Source organism: Lagopus muta, chromosome 18 (assembly GCF_023343835.1).
Source record: "Lagopus muta isolate bLagMut1 chromosome 18, bLagMut1 primary, whole genome shotgun sequence".
Taxonomy (NCBI): Eukaryota; Metazoa; Chordata; class Aves; order Galliformes; family Phasianidae; genus Lagopus; species Lagopus muta.
The window spans coordinates 9,695,467-9,714,539 of NC_064450.1; the positions used below are offsets into that span (position 1 = coordinate 9,695,467).

A 19,073-nucleotide genomic window follows, 5' to 3' on the forward strand; every position below is an offset into this window, starting at 1 on the left:
ATATGTGACAAGTCTATAATTGCATATTGAAAATCCTTTAAAGATATATTAGTGATCACTTCTAGATAATTGACTTAATTTCCAAAGTGGAATGCCTAATTGTTTGGGTTTTTATTTGTTCTCAGTAGTGGAGTTTGATGGTTCACCAAGCCTTACATGTTTCATTGGTTTCGGTTGTTATTTTTTTCTCTATTCTTTGTAGAACAGCTAAGAAAAAGAATTAAAAGAAAGAAAATAATGACATCTCTGTGCAGCACTGTTTGCAAAATGCCAGTCATGCCGAAGAGTCATTGAGTCATTTTGCTTATAGCAAATTTACAAAAAAAAAAAAAAAAAAAAAAAAAGCAATTCTTTTAATTAATTTCCACTCAGAGGAGAAAGTTTGTTCTGCTGTGAGCTGTTTCTGGAGAAGGGGAGAGGGAAGAGCGTAGATCTCCTATCAACTCACAAACAAGTGCTGTTATTCCTACAAAGACCGGCAGAATAAGTACTGCCCTACAACCACTGGGTAAATATTGACAGTTCTTGGACTGTCTTTCAAGAAAAGCTTATTTTAAGAAAGCATTATCCCCAAATAGATTATATTCTTTGAGCAGCCTTCTGGTTTTGTGGAGTAAACAGACCTCACTTACTTCCTTAATATCAGAGGTTGTTGTTTTGTTTACTGTCCTGACATCTCCCACACGTTCAGGCTGCTGATGGCAGAAAATAATGAAAAGCAGTGAGTGTTTGAAAAGTAAACCTAGCAGCATTGGGCAAAGCCCCCTATGGCACAGCTGCAGAAGCGAGCAGCTGAGCTATGCAGCACTGTGAGCTCAGTGCACTGCTCTTCATTTCTGCCTGGGATTGCAGCCGGGGAGATCAGAATTAAAGAAATCCACACTCAGAAATAAAGACTGGGACATGGATGCATCTCAAAAAACTTGTGTGTATTCTGGAACTGTATTCAGAACATATTTGAGGTAGAATAATTCCTCTCAGTTTAAATCTTTTAGAATGGGCCTAGAATAAGCTGCTACAAAAGCACCTTTGATCAAAATACTGTTTGTGCAGATACTGTGTCAGTCTTCTTAAATCATGTTAATCCTCACTAGTTCAAGAAACAACAACCCTTGAAGTTACATAAATGCTTGCATTAATATGAGTTACAGACTCAAGCTCCTTACATATACTCATGCATCAGTAAGAAGACCACACACACATCAATTTCAGAACCAGGAGGTGAAGGCAGGACGTGGTTGAACGCTACAGAATGGTGATACGTACAGTAAGGTTTGTCCTAAGGTCTGAAGGGCCATAGAACAGTTTAAGGCAGGTGCAGCTGTGGTTAAGCTGTTTGCTCTCCAGCTAAATAACGGGGTCTTTTAAGCTCGTGAACACAGATGGTCCTCTGTGATTTGTGCTGCTTCTAGCATATGATCTCTGCAACTCTTTGGTGCTGCAAATAGTATGAAAAATAAATAAGAACAGTTTTATCAACAGATTGCTGCACAAAGTTGTGTTGGGGAAAAAAACCAACAGATGCTGCATAGGATTTAAGAAAACACATGATTCCTTTTAGGTATATGGCTGGATCAACTCCAAGAATGTACAGAAGGGGAGGGACCAATCTGACTAAATGTGAAACAAGTTAGCATCTTCTGATACTTCAGCTCAGTTGCCTGTGTAGCTGAGTGAAAAGCTGGCACACCAGTTGCAGTGAACCTGGACTGATATGAAGTTGATTGCTGGAAAGGACTCTGCTGTAAGACCCTTTCTCTGAATCCAGTTTTGTCATCTAATTTTGACTCTAGCATCTGCCTAACAGGGCTCAAAATCCATTTCACAGAGTCAGTAATGTTGTTTGTTGCATAACTGTTTGGTCACCCAGCCAGATGTAACGGACTTTGATTTGTGTGCATTATTCATCAGCCCTCACTGGATTTCCCTGGTGGAGAGTGCAGAGCTTCGCCAACAGCCAGACAGGCATTTGTGTGAAGGGAAGCACTTACATGTGCACTCTTCACTCAGTTTCTCCTGGGTGCTACTGTGACAGCTTTGATGCCTGAGAATAATGTCAAAATGTCTTAAATTTATTTTTCCACAAGACAAAGTTTGTGTTAGATTTATTTCAATATTCCAAATGTTCTCTTATTTTTATGAACAGTTTGCCTAACAGCCAGGATTTTATAAACTCTAAGTCCACTTGAAATAGAGGAGCTGAGATGTTTGGTGTGCTCTAGTGGGAAGATGAAAGGGCTGGAAGTAGCTTAGTTCCTGCAGCCTGACTGCTCCCGCTGGCACTGATTTCTGCATGCATTTCCACTCAGACCTTCACAGTTTGTGCTCTTCACTGCCCAGACATAAAACCAATCTCAGATCGAATCCCACAGCCATTGCCAAGTTATCCCAGTGCTGCTGATAGATGGAGCTGTCTGTATCTACTTGGATATATATATGTCATGTGCGAATTCAGGCAAATCCTAGCAAAGGAAATGTCAGCAGATCTGTGCTCAGCAGACTATGGTTGATAACTTCCTTTCAAGAGTGTGGCTGCTGTGAAGTGGGCACCCTGGTTGGCCATGGCTTTTCCATCTGTACCGGGAACCCTTTCTGCACACATAAAACAAAGACTGGAGTGGAGGGAAGGAAGCAGGCACAGGACATGAGGGCATGATTTCTGTTAGATGCCATATTAACGGACTAAGTCTGTAGTCCTGCATATCCCACTGTTCCCTGTTGCCATCCACAGCGTTCAGCAAATGTGGAAAACGCTCAGCAGGCATTTATTTGTGTGTAACCAGGTATGGATGTCCGTGTGTGCAGGGTTTGTAGTGATTTCTGCAGGCAGCTGCAGAGAAGAATTTGTCACTTATCCTCAATTGTTCTTTGAAGCACACTCAGATAAAAATTTAAAATGATAAGGAAATTAACTGAAAGAAGGAAAGCTTCTCTCAGCCCGAATTTCAGGACTTTTCTCTCTATCTGTAGTAATTTGAAAGCTGCTGTTCTGGGGCTCTTGCGCTCACTGCTAGTGCAGCGTGTCGCTTTGTGCCACTGCATCGTGGTTGTGTTCAGACAGGAATGTGGAGAATATCTATACATATCAATAGATGGATAACTGCTCAGCGCATTTATAAATGAAGTTACGTGGGCAATGAGTACTATGGATGGACAGGATTTTCTGTACTACTGTCATACTCAGTATTTTGCACAGTAGGTGGAAGGCAGCTGGTGTTTATGGCAAAGTTACTGGAATGATCCCATCTGCAGATTGCCCCATAGAGTGTGAAGGAGGCAGGGCTTTCACAGCTCCTTGTTGTTTTGTTCTTCTGTTTTGGTTTTAGTGGTTTTTTTTTCCAGTCAGAGTCTCAGCAAAAGATAAATTACAGCATAAGAGCAATCGCAGGGGTTAGCAGAGAAAAAGACCTTTAGGAATATTCAGAATAAACATTACTAAAATGTGGGAGAAAGCTGGGTAACATGCAATCCTGTTTGGTTTTCAAAGGGCACTTGAAACTGCCAGGTATCTGTTTTAGATGAGCAAGGCCAGTAAGAACAGAAATATACACATTTAAATGTCCACCTCCCATTTCTGATCCTGAATTGGTTTTGCCCTTACTGAATAAAATTATTTCCTCTTGCTACAGGGAAATATAAAAGACTGTCTGAAACTTCTGTGGGTTCTGACTTGGGAGAAACAGGACCACACAGACAAAAAGAAAAGCTAGGAAATCCCTTATGAAATCGTTGCAGTTGCATATTTCTCTACACAATTTCTTTACACTGAAAATATTTAAAAAAAATTCTTAGCCTTGGTGTTTCTTTTCTTTTTCTTTCATCTTTGTCCAAAGTTTCATCTCTCAAAGACAAGGAGAGTAAGCTACGAACAATAGGTGGTTTGGTGGTTTTTTTTTCCCTACATGGGATTTCTGCCTTAAAAAAAAAAAAAGAATAAATTAGAAAGCAATTGAAATTCTAAAACAGTAAAATGAGGCAGGGAAAGGCATCACAACCAGCACAAAATATCTTTCACCTTAACCTGAGAGAGAGAGAAAAAAAAGCATAGCACTGCTCTTGACTAATGGTCAAAGAAATGGCCAGGAAGGATGAATGAGGGACACCTCTGCAAGGTTCAAGAAACTAAATAGAGTTCTGAGGAATAAACTGCCCTCCATATCATCCACAGTAGACACAGCTGCATCATTTCAGACCAGGCATATTGTTGGTTGGGGTAGAATTGCTGAAAATCTCTCTGAAATAACAGAATAACAGCAGAGATCCAGAATAACGCTGCTGTCTCATCAAACAGTCCAGAGAGGGCAGGGTATGACTTTGTCCAGCATCAGTGGATAAGCACAAGTGTGGACAGATGGATGAGAGAAGTAATCTCTGAGGGATATTCCACAGTACTGCAGGAAAGCACAGATAGTGAGAGAGGCAGAGACAGTGATTTGTCTCCTTCCCCATTTTTCCAGATAAAGGGGATGAGCACAGAATGCTTCCAAGAGAGGAAAGTTTGGGGAGATTTCTGCACTTCTGAAAATAATTCAAAATGAACCAGTGAAAGCTGGATAGTCAGGAATTGATATGGCTGTCATCACTCTAATAGCTAAGCAGTAATTAATGAATTGGAATGTCGATGCAATACAACATGGCTGGCAGCTGAGATGAGCAAGATGCGTTCTTTTATCTGCTTTGTCTTCTCCTGGCAGCTGATCTGACTGGAATGACTTCTCCTCTTCTCATTCCCCCACTGCAGTTCAGCTCTGCCCAGTTATTTCTCATTGTTTAGTTCAAAACTCAGAACAACAGCTGCTTTTCTGCACCTCCTAGCTTGGATGGCATTTTGTCTGGGCACTGCTGGACACTTAGGATACTCAAGTAGCAGGGAAGCACTGTATTTCATTGTATTCATATGGCCTAAGTAAGGGAAAGTCAACCTATAAGGAAGATTGAGGTTCAGCTAGGAAGTTGCAAGGCTTTTGCTTTCTGTTAAGAAACATGTAGTAACCAAGAACCAGCTTCTGCTGGGGAACTGATGAACTGCAGTGGTGAGGAAGAACAATAGCAAGAAAGTGCTACGTTATGATGGGACCTGACTTCAGATTTACTGTCAAGATTTCCAGGCAGACTGAAGGCAGCCTTTATGCTTCTTTCTATGTTTACTGTGGAAAATACGATAATTGTATTTATCAAACATTATTAATTCATTGTGCATGATGTAGCCCTCTCAAATGTTTCCACATCACATACTGGGCCACAGGCTTTCATGAAGCTGTAGAATTCAGCATGACATGAGGCAGCTGCGTGTTTTGAAGGATCAAGCACCTAATATTGATGCCATGCCATTTGTCTTGAGGTTAATTGGAAGACCTTTATTTTTCACTCTTGAGTTTGCCTAACACGTGATGAATGTTAAATTCTGGGCACAGCTCCCATAGGGTAAGATTGCTGTAGAAATCATTTTACTGAAGCCAAGGAAAAGAATGAAAAAGATCTGCCTGTGGCAGTTAATGGGACATTCTGTCTGTTTGTTCTTTTACTGATTGGTAACTTTATGTTTAGAGAGCACAGAGAGCAAGTAGGGTCAGAAACCCAATGAGATGTCAATATCATACATGCTTCTGAGGAAGGAACTTAGTGGTTTCCTTTCAAAGGAAGCCCTATTAATTAAGCATTAATAATGTATTGAAGTTTAAAGGCTCAAGGATATTGAGGCCATTTCTTTGAAGATGCTGTGTCCTAAAACTGCACTGAAATTAATAGGAGAGGAAGGCATTCAGCACAGTGCACAGAGCTATTCCAAAGTTAATATCACAAGATGTCTTGCTTCTTCTTACTGTGTTACGTTACAGAGCTCTTCAGACTTCATATCTTTTATGACACGATTAAGCAGCTCATTGGAGACAAACTGCCCTATCTAAAGCAGTGCAGTGCAGACTGTGCTCTGACACCTCTATCAGAGACTCTGGAAAACAGTGAGAGGCAAATTGTATTGAAGTGGCTTAGGAACCATGTAACCCAAAGCATGCCATCAGTGGCTGTCTTGAAACACAAGGTTGCGTCTCTTGCTTAACCCCTTGAATTTCTCACCCCATCTACTATCAGTATTTTGCTCTCATTGCTGCAATACAGCTATGTATTTTTTTTCCTACGTTAATTAATTGGCTTTGATTTCTTCTTTTGACTGACTGAAAGCTGTAGGTGCAATATGTGGTTTTGTTCACTTATATTAAAATTCAAGTAACAGCTGCATGATTGGGCATATATTCTTTATAGAAAAGTGCTGCTTACAAGTTGGAACCCACCACCCAAACCCATACACTTTTGCACCTTCCTTTAACAAGCACCTAATGAGCACAGTTGTGTGGGATCCCTTCTACTGAATCCTGCTATTTTCTTTCCTGAACACAGTGGGATGGTAACCAGTATTACAACCCTTATTTTAAAGTTAGATAAGTGAAAGTGTACGGTCACCTGCAAGATTAATAGCAAGGGAAGAAGGGAAGTTCTGAAGGCCTTCCTGCTGGCTCTGCAGAGGCCCTTAGGCTAGCTATCTCTTACCTTTGCCTCTTTCCTTCCTTATTAGTTTAGAAATTCTTCACTCAAAAGATTCACAAATGCAGTTGACAGAATGGAGAAGATAATGCAGAACAGGGCTGGACCGTACACACACTTCTTATTCCTGCAAAGTTCTGCTCACAGAGCTGTAAGCAGAACGCTCTTCCTTCAGTATGAGGTTCAGCAGCGGCAAACTTCTTTGCTTATGGTTCCTCAAGCAGCATTTAATGGCTTTGGATGCGCAGTGGCTCTCACCAAAAGCCAACTACACATGGGGAGTAGATGCTTGCTATGTTGTGACATTGTGCCACATTGTTTGTCACTACTACCTGCATACATATGAGCCTGCTTGTGTGAAATCTCACCCTTTGGCCCATGATTTTAATTACAGTCAGACCAGAATGCAAAATTACAATAAGTAGAAAGCACAGAGTGAAGTCTGTGCCATAGCAGAGTTCCCATGGTAGTGCTTTGCTTTTGCCCTCAGACATGATAAAAACAGGTCACATCCATTTTGCTTCTGTTGAATACTGTTTGGAATTCACAACAGCAGTGAGAGCTTTTACACATGGGGATGGTGGAAGAAGGATTTATGGAATTGGAAAGTATTAACTTAATGAAAGAGCATTTGCATGTTTTCTGAGTGAAACGTTATCCAGAAAGAAAAAAAAAAATCTGGCATAGCTGATGAAAGCATTTTGTTTACTGATCCCTTTATAATCCTTTGTTTTCTTTTTCCTCTCTCCTCATATGGTGATGCATTCAATGTAGGCTGTAGTATTCATAGGCAAGCTAACCTTTCTTGTCCTGTAAGTATTCAATTATAAATGATGCTTTATATACTGCCTGAAATGCGTGTAGCATTTTTAATATAAAAGGCTGCATAAAACATCTTAAATAATAGCTGCATTATGTAGAGACTCGTTTTAAACAAAGTGAACATTAATTATAGAAGGCTGAATCTTAAGCTAATTGCACCTGCTTAGTTTCCCTGCCGTCTGGTCCACTTTGGACAAGTGTATTCCATTTGATTTGAGAGGCATTTGTTGGTATGAGCCAAAAGCTCATACTTGTATACTTGCATGTACCTGTATGACTCGAGATGGTTTAGATTGAGAAACTCTGTATTCTCTCCAAAGTTTGGGCACCCCATTCTTGGTTAAACACTGCACAAAAAGTCCATGTAAAATGTAGTAACTAATAATTCAAAATAATTACAAAATGCATGAATCCCCTGACATCCTGGAATGGAGTTCAGCAAAAACATTAAATTTCTACTTGAATGAAAACCAAAACAACAAACAGCCAACCACATCCTCCACTGTTGTCTGTAAGGCCAATTTTCTACTAAATCATGTCCTCTAAACCTCTACAAAAGCATCTAATTTTAATTAGCAATAAATTAATGCCTTGCATTATGTTTATTACAAAATTACACCATTTTCTTTCTAATCTCATAACTGTGAAAATAGGGTAACAGTGCTAAAACTGATTTTTATCTATTTAATGCCAGAGCAATGCTAATCAGGTCATCAAAAGCAAAACCCTTAGGATATGAAAGCAGCATACGGAGTGAATAACATCGCAGTCAGGAATTCAGATCAATACGTTCAAATACAGAAAGGCTTTTTTCCAACCTTGGTGAGCCTGGCTCTCCACAGTTTAGCATTTTTCATTCCTGTGGAATGAGGGTGAAGGGGATGAAGAACTGAGACCCGGCAGGATGCTGCTGGCTTGTGCTTGGGTGTGAAAAGGCATCACCAACAAACCTGTTGTTTAAGCATAGAAAGTAGATAACTAATAGCTGAGCGCTCTGTTTACATCTTCCAAATGGGCACGCTTACTGGGAGGCCTTTCATATTTACTACTGCATTTTATATATTAGCATTAGCCTTCCAACAAGATGCAAATCTTATGCAGGTGTAACAGAATCTGCATTCTGGTACCTGGCTTCTCAGACAATATTATCGAAATAGTTTTACAGAACACACCACCTCCCTTTGAATTACAAGCCCACCCATTTTAACCTCTAAGCCAGACAGAGTTATCTGATGAGTCTGTGGCACTGGCACCTTCTGGCATTTGCATCTACATCATGTTTTCATGATCCTGTTTGGCACAGTTCCCCTATGGATGGAAGTCACTGAATACTTGACATCTTGCAGGATTTAGCCTTTAATTTTATGCTTCACAATAAGATACATCTCCAATAACCTGAAAAAAAATGAAAGCAACATGCTATATCTGCTCTGAATAAATATCCTGTCTCATGTACAGCAGCTGCACTGAAATAGATCTAACATAACAGTGTTATATCAGCACAACTAGTCATCTCAGATCCTAGTGATTTCCGTACTGAAGAGAACACTGTAGCAAATGGAGGTCATTTCAATAACCTTTAGCACTTTGGACAAATGTGGTGCTTTGGACTGGCTCTGTTAGGGGCAGAACACATTGCTGGGGCTCACACAGCTGCTGCACAACTCCCTCCGCTCAGTCAGCAAAGAATCTCTTCAGCTGGACCTGTTTATTTCAATGCCTTATAGAACCAACAGTATTCCTTGGAATCCAAAGGCACACAAGCGTTCTATGCAGGTTCCTACCCCGACTATTTTTAACTATGCAGTAAAAATACAAGATGTTGAGGTATCAGAAATGAGCATTTTTTAAGATACTGAACCCCTTCCTAGAAATACAGAACTGGTTTCTAGACCTTTTTTCCTTCTGAACATCTCATGTGGCAGCTCACAATGAAACAAAGGAGCTGCCATGCAGGTGCCTCCCTGTTCTGGTAGTAACACAAGAACATCAGAACCCTCAAAGCATGCCTGTCTCTGGTTGTGGTACTCAAGCAGAACTGCAATGAGATATAAAATAGCTTTCCTTTAACTGAAATAAGAAGGAAGCCGAGATTATTTTTTATTAGCAGTGTCATGAGATGGCAGATACAAAGAATCCTTTTCCTTGGCAATAATTCCTGAGCCATAAGGTTGAACCTGTTTATCCAGGCACAGTGCCTCTCTGTCAGATGGGCATTGGTACAGCACTGGGTCTGTACAATTGGTGTATGAGCATCAGGTGTAAGTGGCCCAGATAGGATTCCCAGCAAGGACTGTCCATATGTCTGTTAATTCTAATTTTGTATTCCTTTGTTCCATCACTAATCCAAGTGTGGGTCTATTTCAGAAATAGAGGACAGCTTTTCTTTTTTTACTCCTGATACAACTTCTTGTCTACTTTCTAAGGCAGATTGATGTAATAGGTCAGGAGAAGTTTCCAGAAGATGTGGACTCCTTCCTGCCCTTACCAGTCCCCTGTCTGCTTCCACAGAAATGAGAGCTTCATAAGTCTTTCTAAGCAAAGCCCTGTATGATCCATCAGAGCAGCAAGCTAGACTTCACACACAGAATGGAAAACTGTGTTCAGCCACTGTGCTATTTCTGTAAACATTTTGCCTGGACTGGTATAAAACAGAGGATTCAGGGTTCAAACAAGAGCATGGTAGTGGGCTTTGCCTGCCCAGCTCCTCTCTCAGAACTATGTGCCTTTCTCCTTGACTTTCTCAGAGGCCTCAGTTTTCTGTGGAGCAGCAGTAACCCCCTCGTGCTCTCACCTTACCTTAGGCTGTGGGAAAACAGCACATCTTACTGTATTTCTTCTTTGTGTTTCATTTTTATGTATCTAGTGAAGAAATAAGGATCTGGTATCTATGGAAAGTGCAGAGCAATGGTAGGTCATGCTCTTTGATAGAGAAAGCGATTGCACAGACATCCAATTATTTAGTACAAATCTTTGATAATCTAATTTTCTTACTTCATACAGTCTTTGTTTCCATATTAATGCAAGAGATTTGAAAAAAATATGCCAAAAAATCTTACTTCTCCTGATAGTGCTTTTGGAATTAGCCTTACTAAACATTGGCACAGTACAACAAAGCAGAACTACAGAGCTGGTGCCTTCTGATTTTGGTTTAATTTCAATTCTGAGTACTGGATTTTTTTGTTGTTGTTTTCTTCTGGACCTGACATGTATCATTTAGGATTGGCCACAGAGTGGGAAAGCTGATACAGTTTTCTATTGTATAAGTTTCTACAAATATCGACAGCAAGCAGTTGCATTTGGAAGTACTCAGCCTCCCTTCTTAAGCTGCCTGCCTCTGCACACAAATTTCTTTACTCTTTTCTAAGAAGCAGCTGCCTCTGGTTGTCTGTAGCAGTTTTAACTGTGCATGTTACTAAAAAGTTGATTTTAATACAATCTAGTTTTCTGAGAAATACTATGTAAAAAGTGATTGTTGTGCTTTTGGGGGCTCACTTGGTATCTTTTCCTATTGCTGAAACATCCTGAAATCTTTGAGGACTTCTGCTGTAGATAAGCATAGAAGTAACCTCCATGAACCAGTGCTGAGATTCATAAAAACCCACCAAAACCTAACAACAGTTCAGTCCGAGTCTGACTATTTTGCTGCTCAGATGTTTTGGATCATGGCTTGGGATTTGCCATTTTCCAAGTGTTTGCATTATGTAGTCCAAAGCCAGAACACGGTTGGAGTTTTCTAGACAGAGATATAAACATTAAATGAAGATAATGCCCTCCGCAAACTGTAGAGAGTACACAGTGTGTCAGTCCTTTCAGTTTAATGTGTCACCAACCAATTAATGGAACAAGCATGAGTACCACAAGGGGATTTCTACATCCACACGTACCCATTCCACAAGTATGTCTGCACTTCTGGTCAGCAGATAGCAGTGGTCCTTCTCTCAGTATGTTTAATTAACTTCAGCTTTACTTCTGGCTGCAATTTACAGTTAGTTAAATCACAAATATTGTTTTGTTAGGGATAGAACCGTATGTAGCCATCCTCATCTTTTAGTCTGAATGTCACATTCCCTCTGTAAGTTTTAATGACAACAATTTTTGTTATGTTGCTGGAACTTCTCCCAGGGTAATTGTGCCTTCTGTACACAATGTGCAACTGAGAAACAAAACTGCGACAGAAGGCTGCAAAAGCTCACATCATTCCTAGCTGTGTATTTATGTTAAAACTCTTAGACCTGGTGAAAGGATTGAAAGTATCCAATTACAGAAATTAAGCTAGTGATATAGAAGATAGCTGAGCTTTCTATAACTCAAGGAAAAGATTGCTCTAAACATGGAAATTCGAGCATGCAAAGTTGAGACATTTGCTTCTGGCTCTGACCTGCCCATGTCTCTTACCGTCTGTCTGCACAGCCTTGAAACAATTATCTTGTATGTTTCTCTGTTAACATTTTATATTTTAAGCATTATATTTGCTCCATGCCCATTTCCTTCAGGATGAAGGGAAGTCATGTCTTTATAAATCAAGTCCTTTCTACTCTTGGCTTGTCAGAAAGTTTAGGGAAGTTATTTAAGTAACAGTCTCATCATCCACAGCTTAGATTTTTGTCCATATGGCTGTCATAATATTGGTCACAAAACCTCACTGGTTTGCTGCACTGTGCTGTAGAGTTTCCCATCAGACACAGGTAACACCAGGACGACTGCGGTGGGGGATAACTTAAAGGCTTTTGCAACACACATCTCCCTGCCTGAGCATTGTGGTATAGGCCAGTGAAGCAAGGAGCTACGTATTCCTGTTCTCTTTCTGGAACTCAGAGCATGTTTCTGAAGGAGAAACATACAGACACAGCTATGGCCTATGGTTCACTGTCATTTCTTCCTGTTCAAAATGAGAGACTGGCGAACTTGGCAGAGGGGAAAAAAAATGATCCAGTCCACAAACTCAGGCTCAGATACTGACTACTGTGCTTGAAGTTCACTCACTTTGTCCGCAGTTTTATCCTTAAAAAAAGTTGACACATGAATGATCAAAAGTTACAAAACCTCATTTTTTATCTGAATTTAAGTTTAGTGATCACTTCCTCAGAAGTCACATTTTACTGCCTGAGAAACAGCAAGAAGGGGCTCCAAGATACAGGCACTTAATTGAACAGACATTGTTTGGGAACTCGCAGAATGGCTCCTGTGTTGAAGATGATAACCTGCTTAGAGTTTCTAAAGTTCTTGCAATTATGTGTTTCCCATGCACTACCTTAATTTTATGGTTTGTTTATTTCTAGCTCAACAAAATTCACCAAAAATCCATGAGGGCTGGTGGGCATACAAGGAAGTGGTCCAGGGAAGCTTCGTTCCAGGTAAGTACAGTGTAGAAATCCTAGCTCTTCTTAATTTTTCAGTGGAATGAGTATAGGTGGGGTGAGGGGGAGGTATTGTTTGGTTGTTTCTTAATACATTGCAAAGATGTGAAGAACACAAGGACTCAGCAGCACATTACAGTGAAGGATAGAAAAGTTTATAAGTATAATCTCCATGGCTGCTTTCAAGGAAAGACAAATTGCTTTGAAGACATTCCTGTTAAAGATAACGTCTTCCTACTCTGAAGTTGTGCTGTACACACAGAAATGAGGCACAGGAGATAGAAAAGCAATATTGTGCTTAAGTAGCAGCACTTTCAGACAATCCTATCTCTACAGATTTAAGAAGAGTGCGTTATGAAAGCAATGATTAAAACATGAAACTAAAGTTCCACTGAGTTTTGTTTTGAAAATAAACACTGTGGGGAAAAATGATGAAAGCCTAACCTGGCTTTAATAAGATTTAAAAATTGTAAATAATCTGTGAGCAGCCAGAAGGATATAAATGAGCATCACCAGCTGAATTTACCTGACAGGCAAAGTGAAATTCATGCTAACAATAATCTGAACGTACGGCTCGTTGCTGACTGTGCTTCTCCAGAACGCTCACACTAGGAGTGCTAATGCTACATACTGCTTAAATAAGCTGTGGTCTCACTAGTCGTTAGCTTGCTCTTCTTGAGTCTCTCTAACATTACAGGATCCAAACTGCCTGAGATCTGAGTAGTTTACAGAACTCTTGTTTTGTTTGTGACCTGCGTTTGATACCCGATTTGTGTGGTGTTTCTTTATTTTTTTCTTCCTTTATAACAAAATGACTTTGCTGGCCTTCCCTTCAACTAATTCTCTGAATTCTGCACAAATTTGTTTTCAAGCATTTCATAAAAATCAGACTGTGCTTCAGTACATCCCTGTCTCTACATATTCTGGGACAGATTTGAGAAACATTAAATCCCTTTCCAATCACATTACTTTCAACTGCACACAGGATTTTTCCCAGGCTCTTGGATTCACAGTACTCATCTCCCAGCAGCTAGCAATCACTGATGTGTATCTCACAGGTAGCAGAGATAGGCAGGGATGAGGTACAAGACTCCTGACACTGTCTTCCCAGCTCCCCTTCTTGCACTGCTCAACAGGGTAATGGGAACTGTCAGAATTACAGTATCTGTGGTTCAGGCCTTTCTTAGTGCTAAGCCTTACTTGTGTAAGGGTGCAGAGCTGCCCAGTGCAGGAAGGCAGGAGCATCACTGGCTGCCTGGGTCTCTGTACATGCCAGAGATCTTTTCCATCTCACACCTGTTCCTAAAAGCAAAGGACTGATGTTAATTTATGTCATGTATGCACACAGACTAGAAAGTGCTTTAAAACATTAATTCAAGATAAGTTAGGTCCTGAAATAAACTTCAGGGAACATTAAGGGTTAAGAATGGGTCAAGGTTGGGGATTGGCATAGTAATCAATCTGTATTACATACTTTCTGTACACAGAATTTGACTGTGGAATATTTAGTCATTTGTGATGGGTAAAAATATGTTTGTGTCTCCTGTTTGGCCGAGTTTTGCTTTTAATACATTTTGTAAGCATTTTCAGGGTGACAAAGGCAATTGCAGTTCAAACAGTACCATTTCTTGGACTTCAGATGTATGCTCTAACTTCTGGTATTTTGTGTCTAATAGCATTGATTCTCTAATCATAATCTTATTTTGTTCATCACATCACAAAAATGGTCTTTCTATACACAAAATATAAAGGTGATTAAAGCTAATGTTCAGTCATGGAATTCAGTTGCCAAAACTGCATCCTGTTACCAGGATGTAAATTTGTGGAGCATGTGTTAATAAGAGAGCACAAATATTTCTTGCCTGTGGGAGAGGGGGGACGACAACACCATTTCTGTGGCCCTCACTGAGTTGCACCAAGTCTAAAGTTGCTTCACGTGGTGATACTGATAATCCTACCTACAAGGAAGTCCGTCTCTACCAAATGACAAATGAACTTCTGTGAAGCAGATACTTTTCTTCTTCCTTACAATAAGAAACTACAAAACAACTTCCACACCAGAGGAAGTTCCAAAGCCACAATGGTTCATTACTGGCTATAGATGACCAAAGTCAAGTCTACCCATTTGTGATTCCATGATGAGAAACCTCTTCTTTAGTTTCTACTGTAACCCATTTTACTATAAAAGGGAAAAAGACTGCTGGAGATCAATGCTGCTCATGCCCTGCTAGGATGATGTTGATGGGATTATGCCCTAACGTAGGCCAGCTGGCAAAGCTACACGGACTCCAAAGGAACATAGGGGCAGTGTCTGTGAAGCACTGAGGAACTCCCAAAATGAAGTATTTCCTCCTTGGAGGAAGTGATTTATAAGGGGAAAAAAAGCCTGCAATAAGTGACAATTGTGGTCATGAACGCCAAGGCCTGATTTTAAACTTTCTGCTTTATTCCTGTACTTTTGTAGAAGCTATGCAGGCAGGGCAAGTGTCCTCAGCTCTTCCTGTGTGGGCTTCAAGATTTTTATTTTTTTTTTAAAAACATACACGTCCAAAACTAACCTTTGATGGATACATCACTGTAAGAACCATGAAGCATTTGTTCAGGGCCTGAAATGGAGATATTAAAATTAACATCCATCTACATCTAAAAAGCTTCTGTACTAAGCCATCCTTCAGTTACATAGGAGTCTATTTCTATACTGAGGCCAGTAATCACTTGGTTTAGCTGCCTACACAGTACAAAACAAACCTACTGATTGCTGCTTCTGAATTGCTTGCTTCTATACTAACTACAGCATTTCTTCTTGTCTTCTTTTGGAATTTAAGGAGGCCATAGCCTTGCTCACTGTCTGGTGCATTTGGTTTGTCAGTGAAAACAGTGGTGCTGTCTGAGCTCCAGTAGCGTGCTAAACAGTCTGCACACCTCTTCAAAGTCATTCAGCCTAATGCCATCTCTGAAAAATTAGTCAGCTGTATATAATTATTTGCTGGAATAATGGTAGCTCTTCCTTTAGAAAGCAATATATTGACATAATTCACTTCTGCAGGGTGATAAAGCATAGACTCTGGAAATCACTCATTTATTGAATGGAACTTAAGTCAGTATATGTAGTATATAGCTCTAGTGGTCATTAGAGGTAGCTGGAAGGAAACAATTTTTATTTTTTAACTTCTTTTGGAGGTTCTACACAAACTGTTCACAAATCATGTAACTAGAAGGAAACTAATCTGGTTTGCCTTTTTTTTTGTTTGTTTCACTTCTGTTGTCAGTAACTGACCCTTACAAGGACAAGCCAATAAAGATGCTATCATTAAGTAGGAATACACTTTTAGCTTTTTTTTTTTTTTTTTTTTTAAGCTTTTTAAAGCTAAGCTATATCTAAATTCTGCAGTGACTTCCCAATCTACACAGGAAATTTTCTTCTAATTGGTTCCTCATTTCTAACTTTGAATTAGCTAGAAAGCTCCCTAGAAGCCTTTCCTGAATGAATAATGATGGTCAGCCTCAAACTAGGATTTAAATCTGCCAGTAGGGCTTTGGAGTGGTCTTTTGTCCAGAAACACAGAGTGACAAGCAATGAGAGGATTTTAGGAGCTCCCTTTCTAAAAGGGAAGGGAGAAAGGAGGAAAGAGAATAAAAACAGGATGTGTGTTAGTGACATTATGTTGTTCGAACTGCATTACATAAACTGTGATAGACCATTGAATTCCTGCCCTTAGATACGACCCATGGACTTTTAATGTTCCAGTGGTGGGTAATAATAATAATCAAGCAAAAACAAAGAGTACCAACTATGCGCATGTGTTCTATGTTTCACAGTAACAGAATATTTATCAGAAGGAAATGACTCTAGATTTTTGTCTCTTCTTCCATTATTTCTGCTTAGTGGTAAGATTATAGCAAAACTTTGAGTCTATGCAGAGGGAGATATACAGGACCTCAGGACATTACACATACAGTTCTCCAGGGCACTTGTGTGAATTGGCCACAGCAAAGGACTCTGAAAATCTGTTACCAGCATTACCTTACCAAACTTAGGGTTGGAGCACAGATCTCTGCTGACGTAGTCTCAGATCTTTCCTATCAGTAACTAATCAGTAACTTTCTTGGCTGATTTATGTTCCCTCCCACCCCTCCTAGTTTGCAGCCAACAAAAACTGCATGTAACAGAAGTGTCTCAGACTTTGCTTTATTGTACTGACAAAACCAAATGATTGAATTTATCTCCTGTCTATTTCTAGCTACAGACAGGTACTGCAAAGGTCAAGACTTCCCTTTAGAACCTATATGGGACTGAACAGCATGATGCATCCTGCTGTGTTACCAGCTGCCTTGGAACTCTCCTCCTCCTCAGACACAAGCAATATCCTCCCATCTGCTTCAGGAATATGCTAGTATGGAAGAGCAGACCTTCAAGGCAGCGCTCTGCAGGTCCCTGTCAGTTAGTGCTCCTCACCCTTTACTGTTAGGTCAGATGTCTGAATGCAGGGAGAAGTCATTCCAGTTGCTTCTTGATGAAAGCAATTTACTGTACAGTAACACTATTATGGGTTGTAAGAAGAAGGAGCAGTTAGGTAACACTAACTTTTTATGGCAGCTGTAGTTGGTAAGGACTATCACAGTTTGCATGGATGGCTTCCAGTTGTAAGGACATTTAAGAGATAGTGGTTGCAATTTATACCCTCAAACAGGAGAGCAAGGAAAAGTATTCAAAACATCTGCTCTCATTCACAGTGGCATTTTACATGCACTACAGAATCCTGAAGAACTAAAGTTGCTGTCAGTTAAGTAACCTCTTTCCTGCAGATTTAATTTTTTTTCAATATTATGGCAGCCCACTCTGAAATTTTTGGAAGAGAAAAGCCAGCAAATCATCCTGTTGTCTTTTAAGGTTTCATCCTTCCAAGATAAGCACATCTTAGGGTGTTCAGTTTTGTTGTTACTGTTTTTATTTTTTGAAATAGGATCATTGCTGTGCAAGCAGAGTTTTGAGGGTTTGCTCTAAACAATGAGGCTAATACCAGGGAGTTTTTTTCCCTTAGGTTCTTCACTGTGACCTAAATACAAAGTGAGGAATTCTAAGTATAGATAGCGGTATACACAGGATAAGGTTTATTCTGTTCTTGACACGCTGCTAAATATAAAAGCAGTTGAAACAGTGGTGCTAAAACATAACTGAAAGCTTATAAAACCTCCCTTATTCTGAAGGACTGTTCAGAACAATTCTAAGTGCTGAACAGCAATGCTTCCGCACATTGGTGCTGCTGAGTGTTTGTGCTGGGATATTCAAATAGTTTATCTCATCTTAGGCCTTGACAGGCTGCTCTTCATACAATATCAGCAGCTCATGTCACCCCTTGGCAATAGGGATTTTAGCGATATCCATGTGCTAAAGGAGGCACAAATAAATCTAATGGAAGAATCAGTGGCTGCTCAGTCTCAGAGATCCAAAGTACTTCTCAGTTCTCCAAGCTAATAATCCACAGTTTCTCAGAGGAGAAAGAAGTCACTGAGAACAGTATGTTTTACATTAATAGTGTTCTTCTGTAGTGGAATGCAGTTGGTTTAGTCGTGGAAGGGACGCAACAGTGAAATTGAACTGGGATGAAATGTTACCACTGAAATAGAATTAATGAGTGCTTTACTCTCCTCCTGTCATTACGCTACTTACACTCTTGTAAAGCACTTTGATGAAGAGAAGTATATTTTAAGTTACAAACAGTAACTAACAGGAATACAATTCTTACTTTTGTGAGAGTATTCACACTGGGTTGTTACAGCACCTTCAGGAAGATTACTCCCAGCTGCTACAAGGGTGATGAACCCAACATCACTGAGGAGTTCAAGTTAATACAGCAATTCACACATCTTACTGGTACAGGTTAGTGTTATGTAAGTAGGATTTGCCAAGTCATATGGAATAAAATACAGTAATTGCAGACACACCCTGATCTGTAGCCAAAATAAACTTTTGTGAAAGCAGATCACACAGTTGCATTGCATTTGTCTGTTGCAGCACATCTGTTACATGTTGCCAGTGAAGGATTAATTGTTACTCATAAGAACTTCCCTGTGAAATCCAGTCCCTTGCTTAAAGAAGAAATAAGTCAAAAAGAAGTGACACCATTACCTAAAGCTAGATCCATCACGCAGTATGAAAGTACTTTATCTTTACAGACTGTTACGAGTTAATTTGTAAATATGGAATCAGAAATCTGTAATATAGAATTTACTCAGTAGCTTGCAAGAGTTTTCTTCCCCAAAATACTATGTGCATGTATGTGTAGAATTACCTAGGCCCTTCTGTTATGGGATTGCTATTGACGTGATAATCTAAAGCCACTCATTTGC

At 39.9% G+C, this 19,073-nt stretch overlaps 1 protein-coding gene across 2 annotated transcripts in view; it reads left to right on the forward strand.

Moving 5' to 3' along the window:
• Positions 1–19,073, forward strand: part of CA10 (carbonic anhydrase 10) — a 154,428-nt gene that overhangs the window by 20,251 nt on the left and 115,104 nt on the right. For both annotated transcript variants that reach the window (XM_048965473.1, XM_048965474.1), the window contains exon 3: positions 12,645–12,719. In XM_048965473.1, the coding sequence (XP_048821430.1) occupies positions 12,645–12,719 (75 nt within the window). The remainder of the gene's footprint in view (positions 1–12,644; positions 12,720–19,073) is intronic.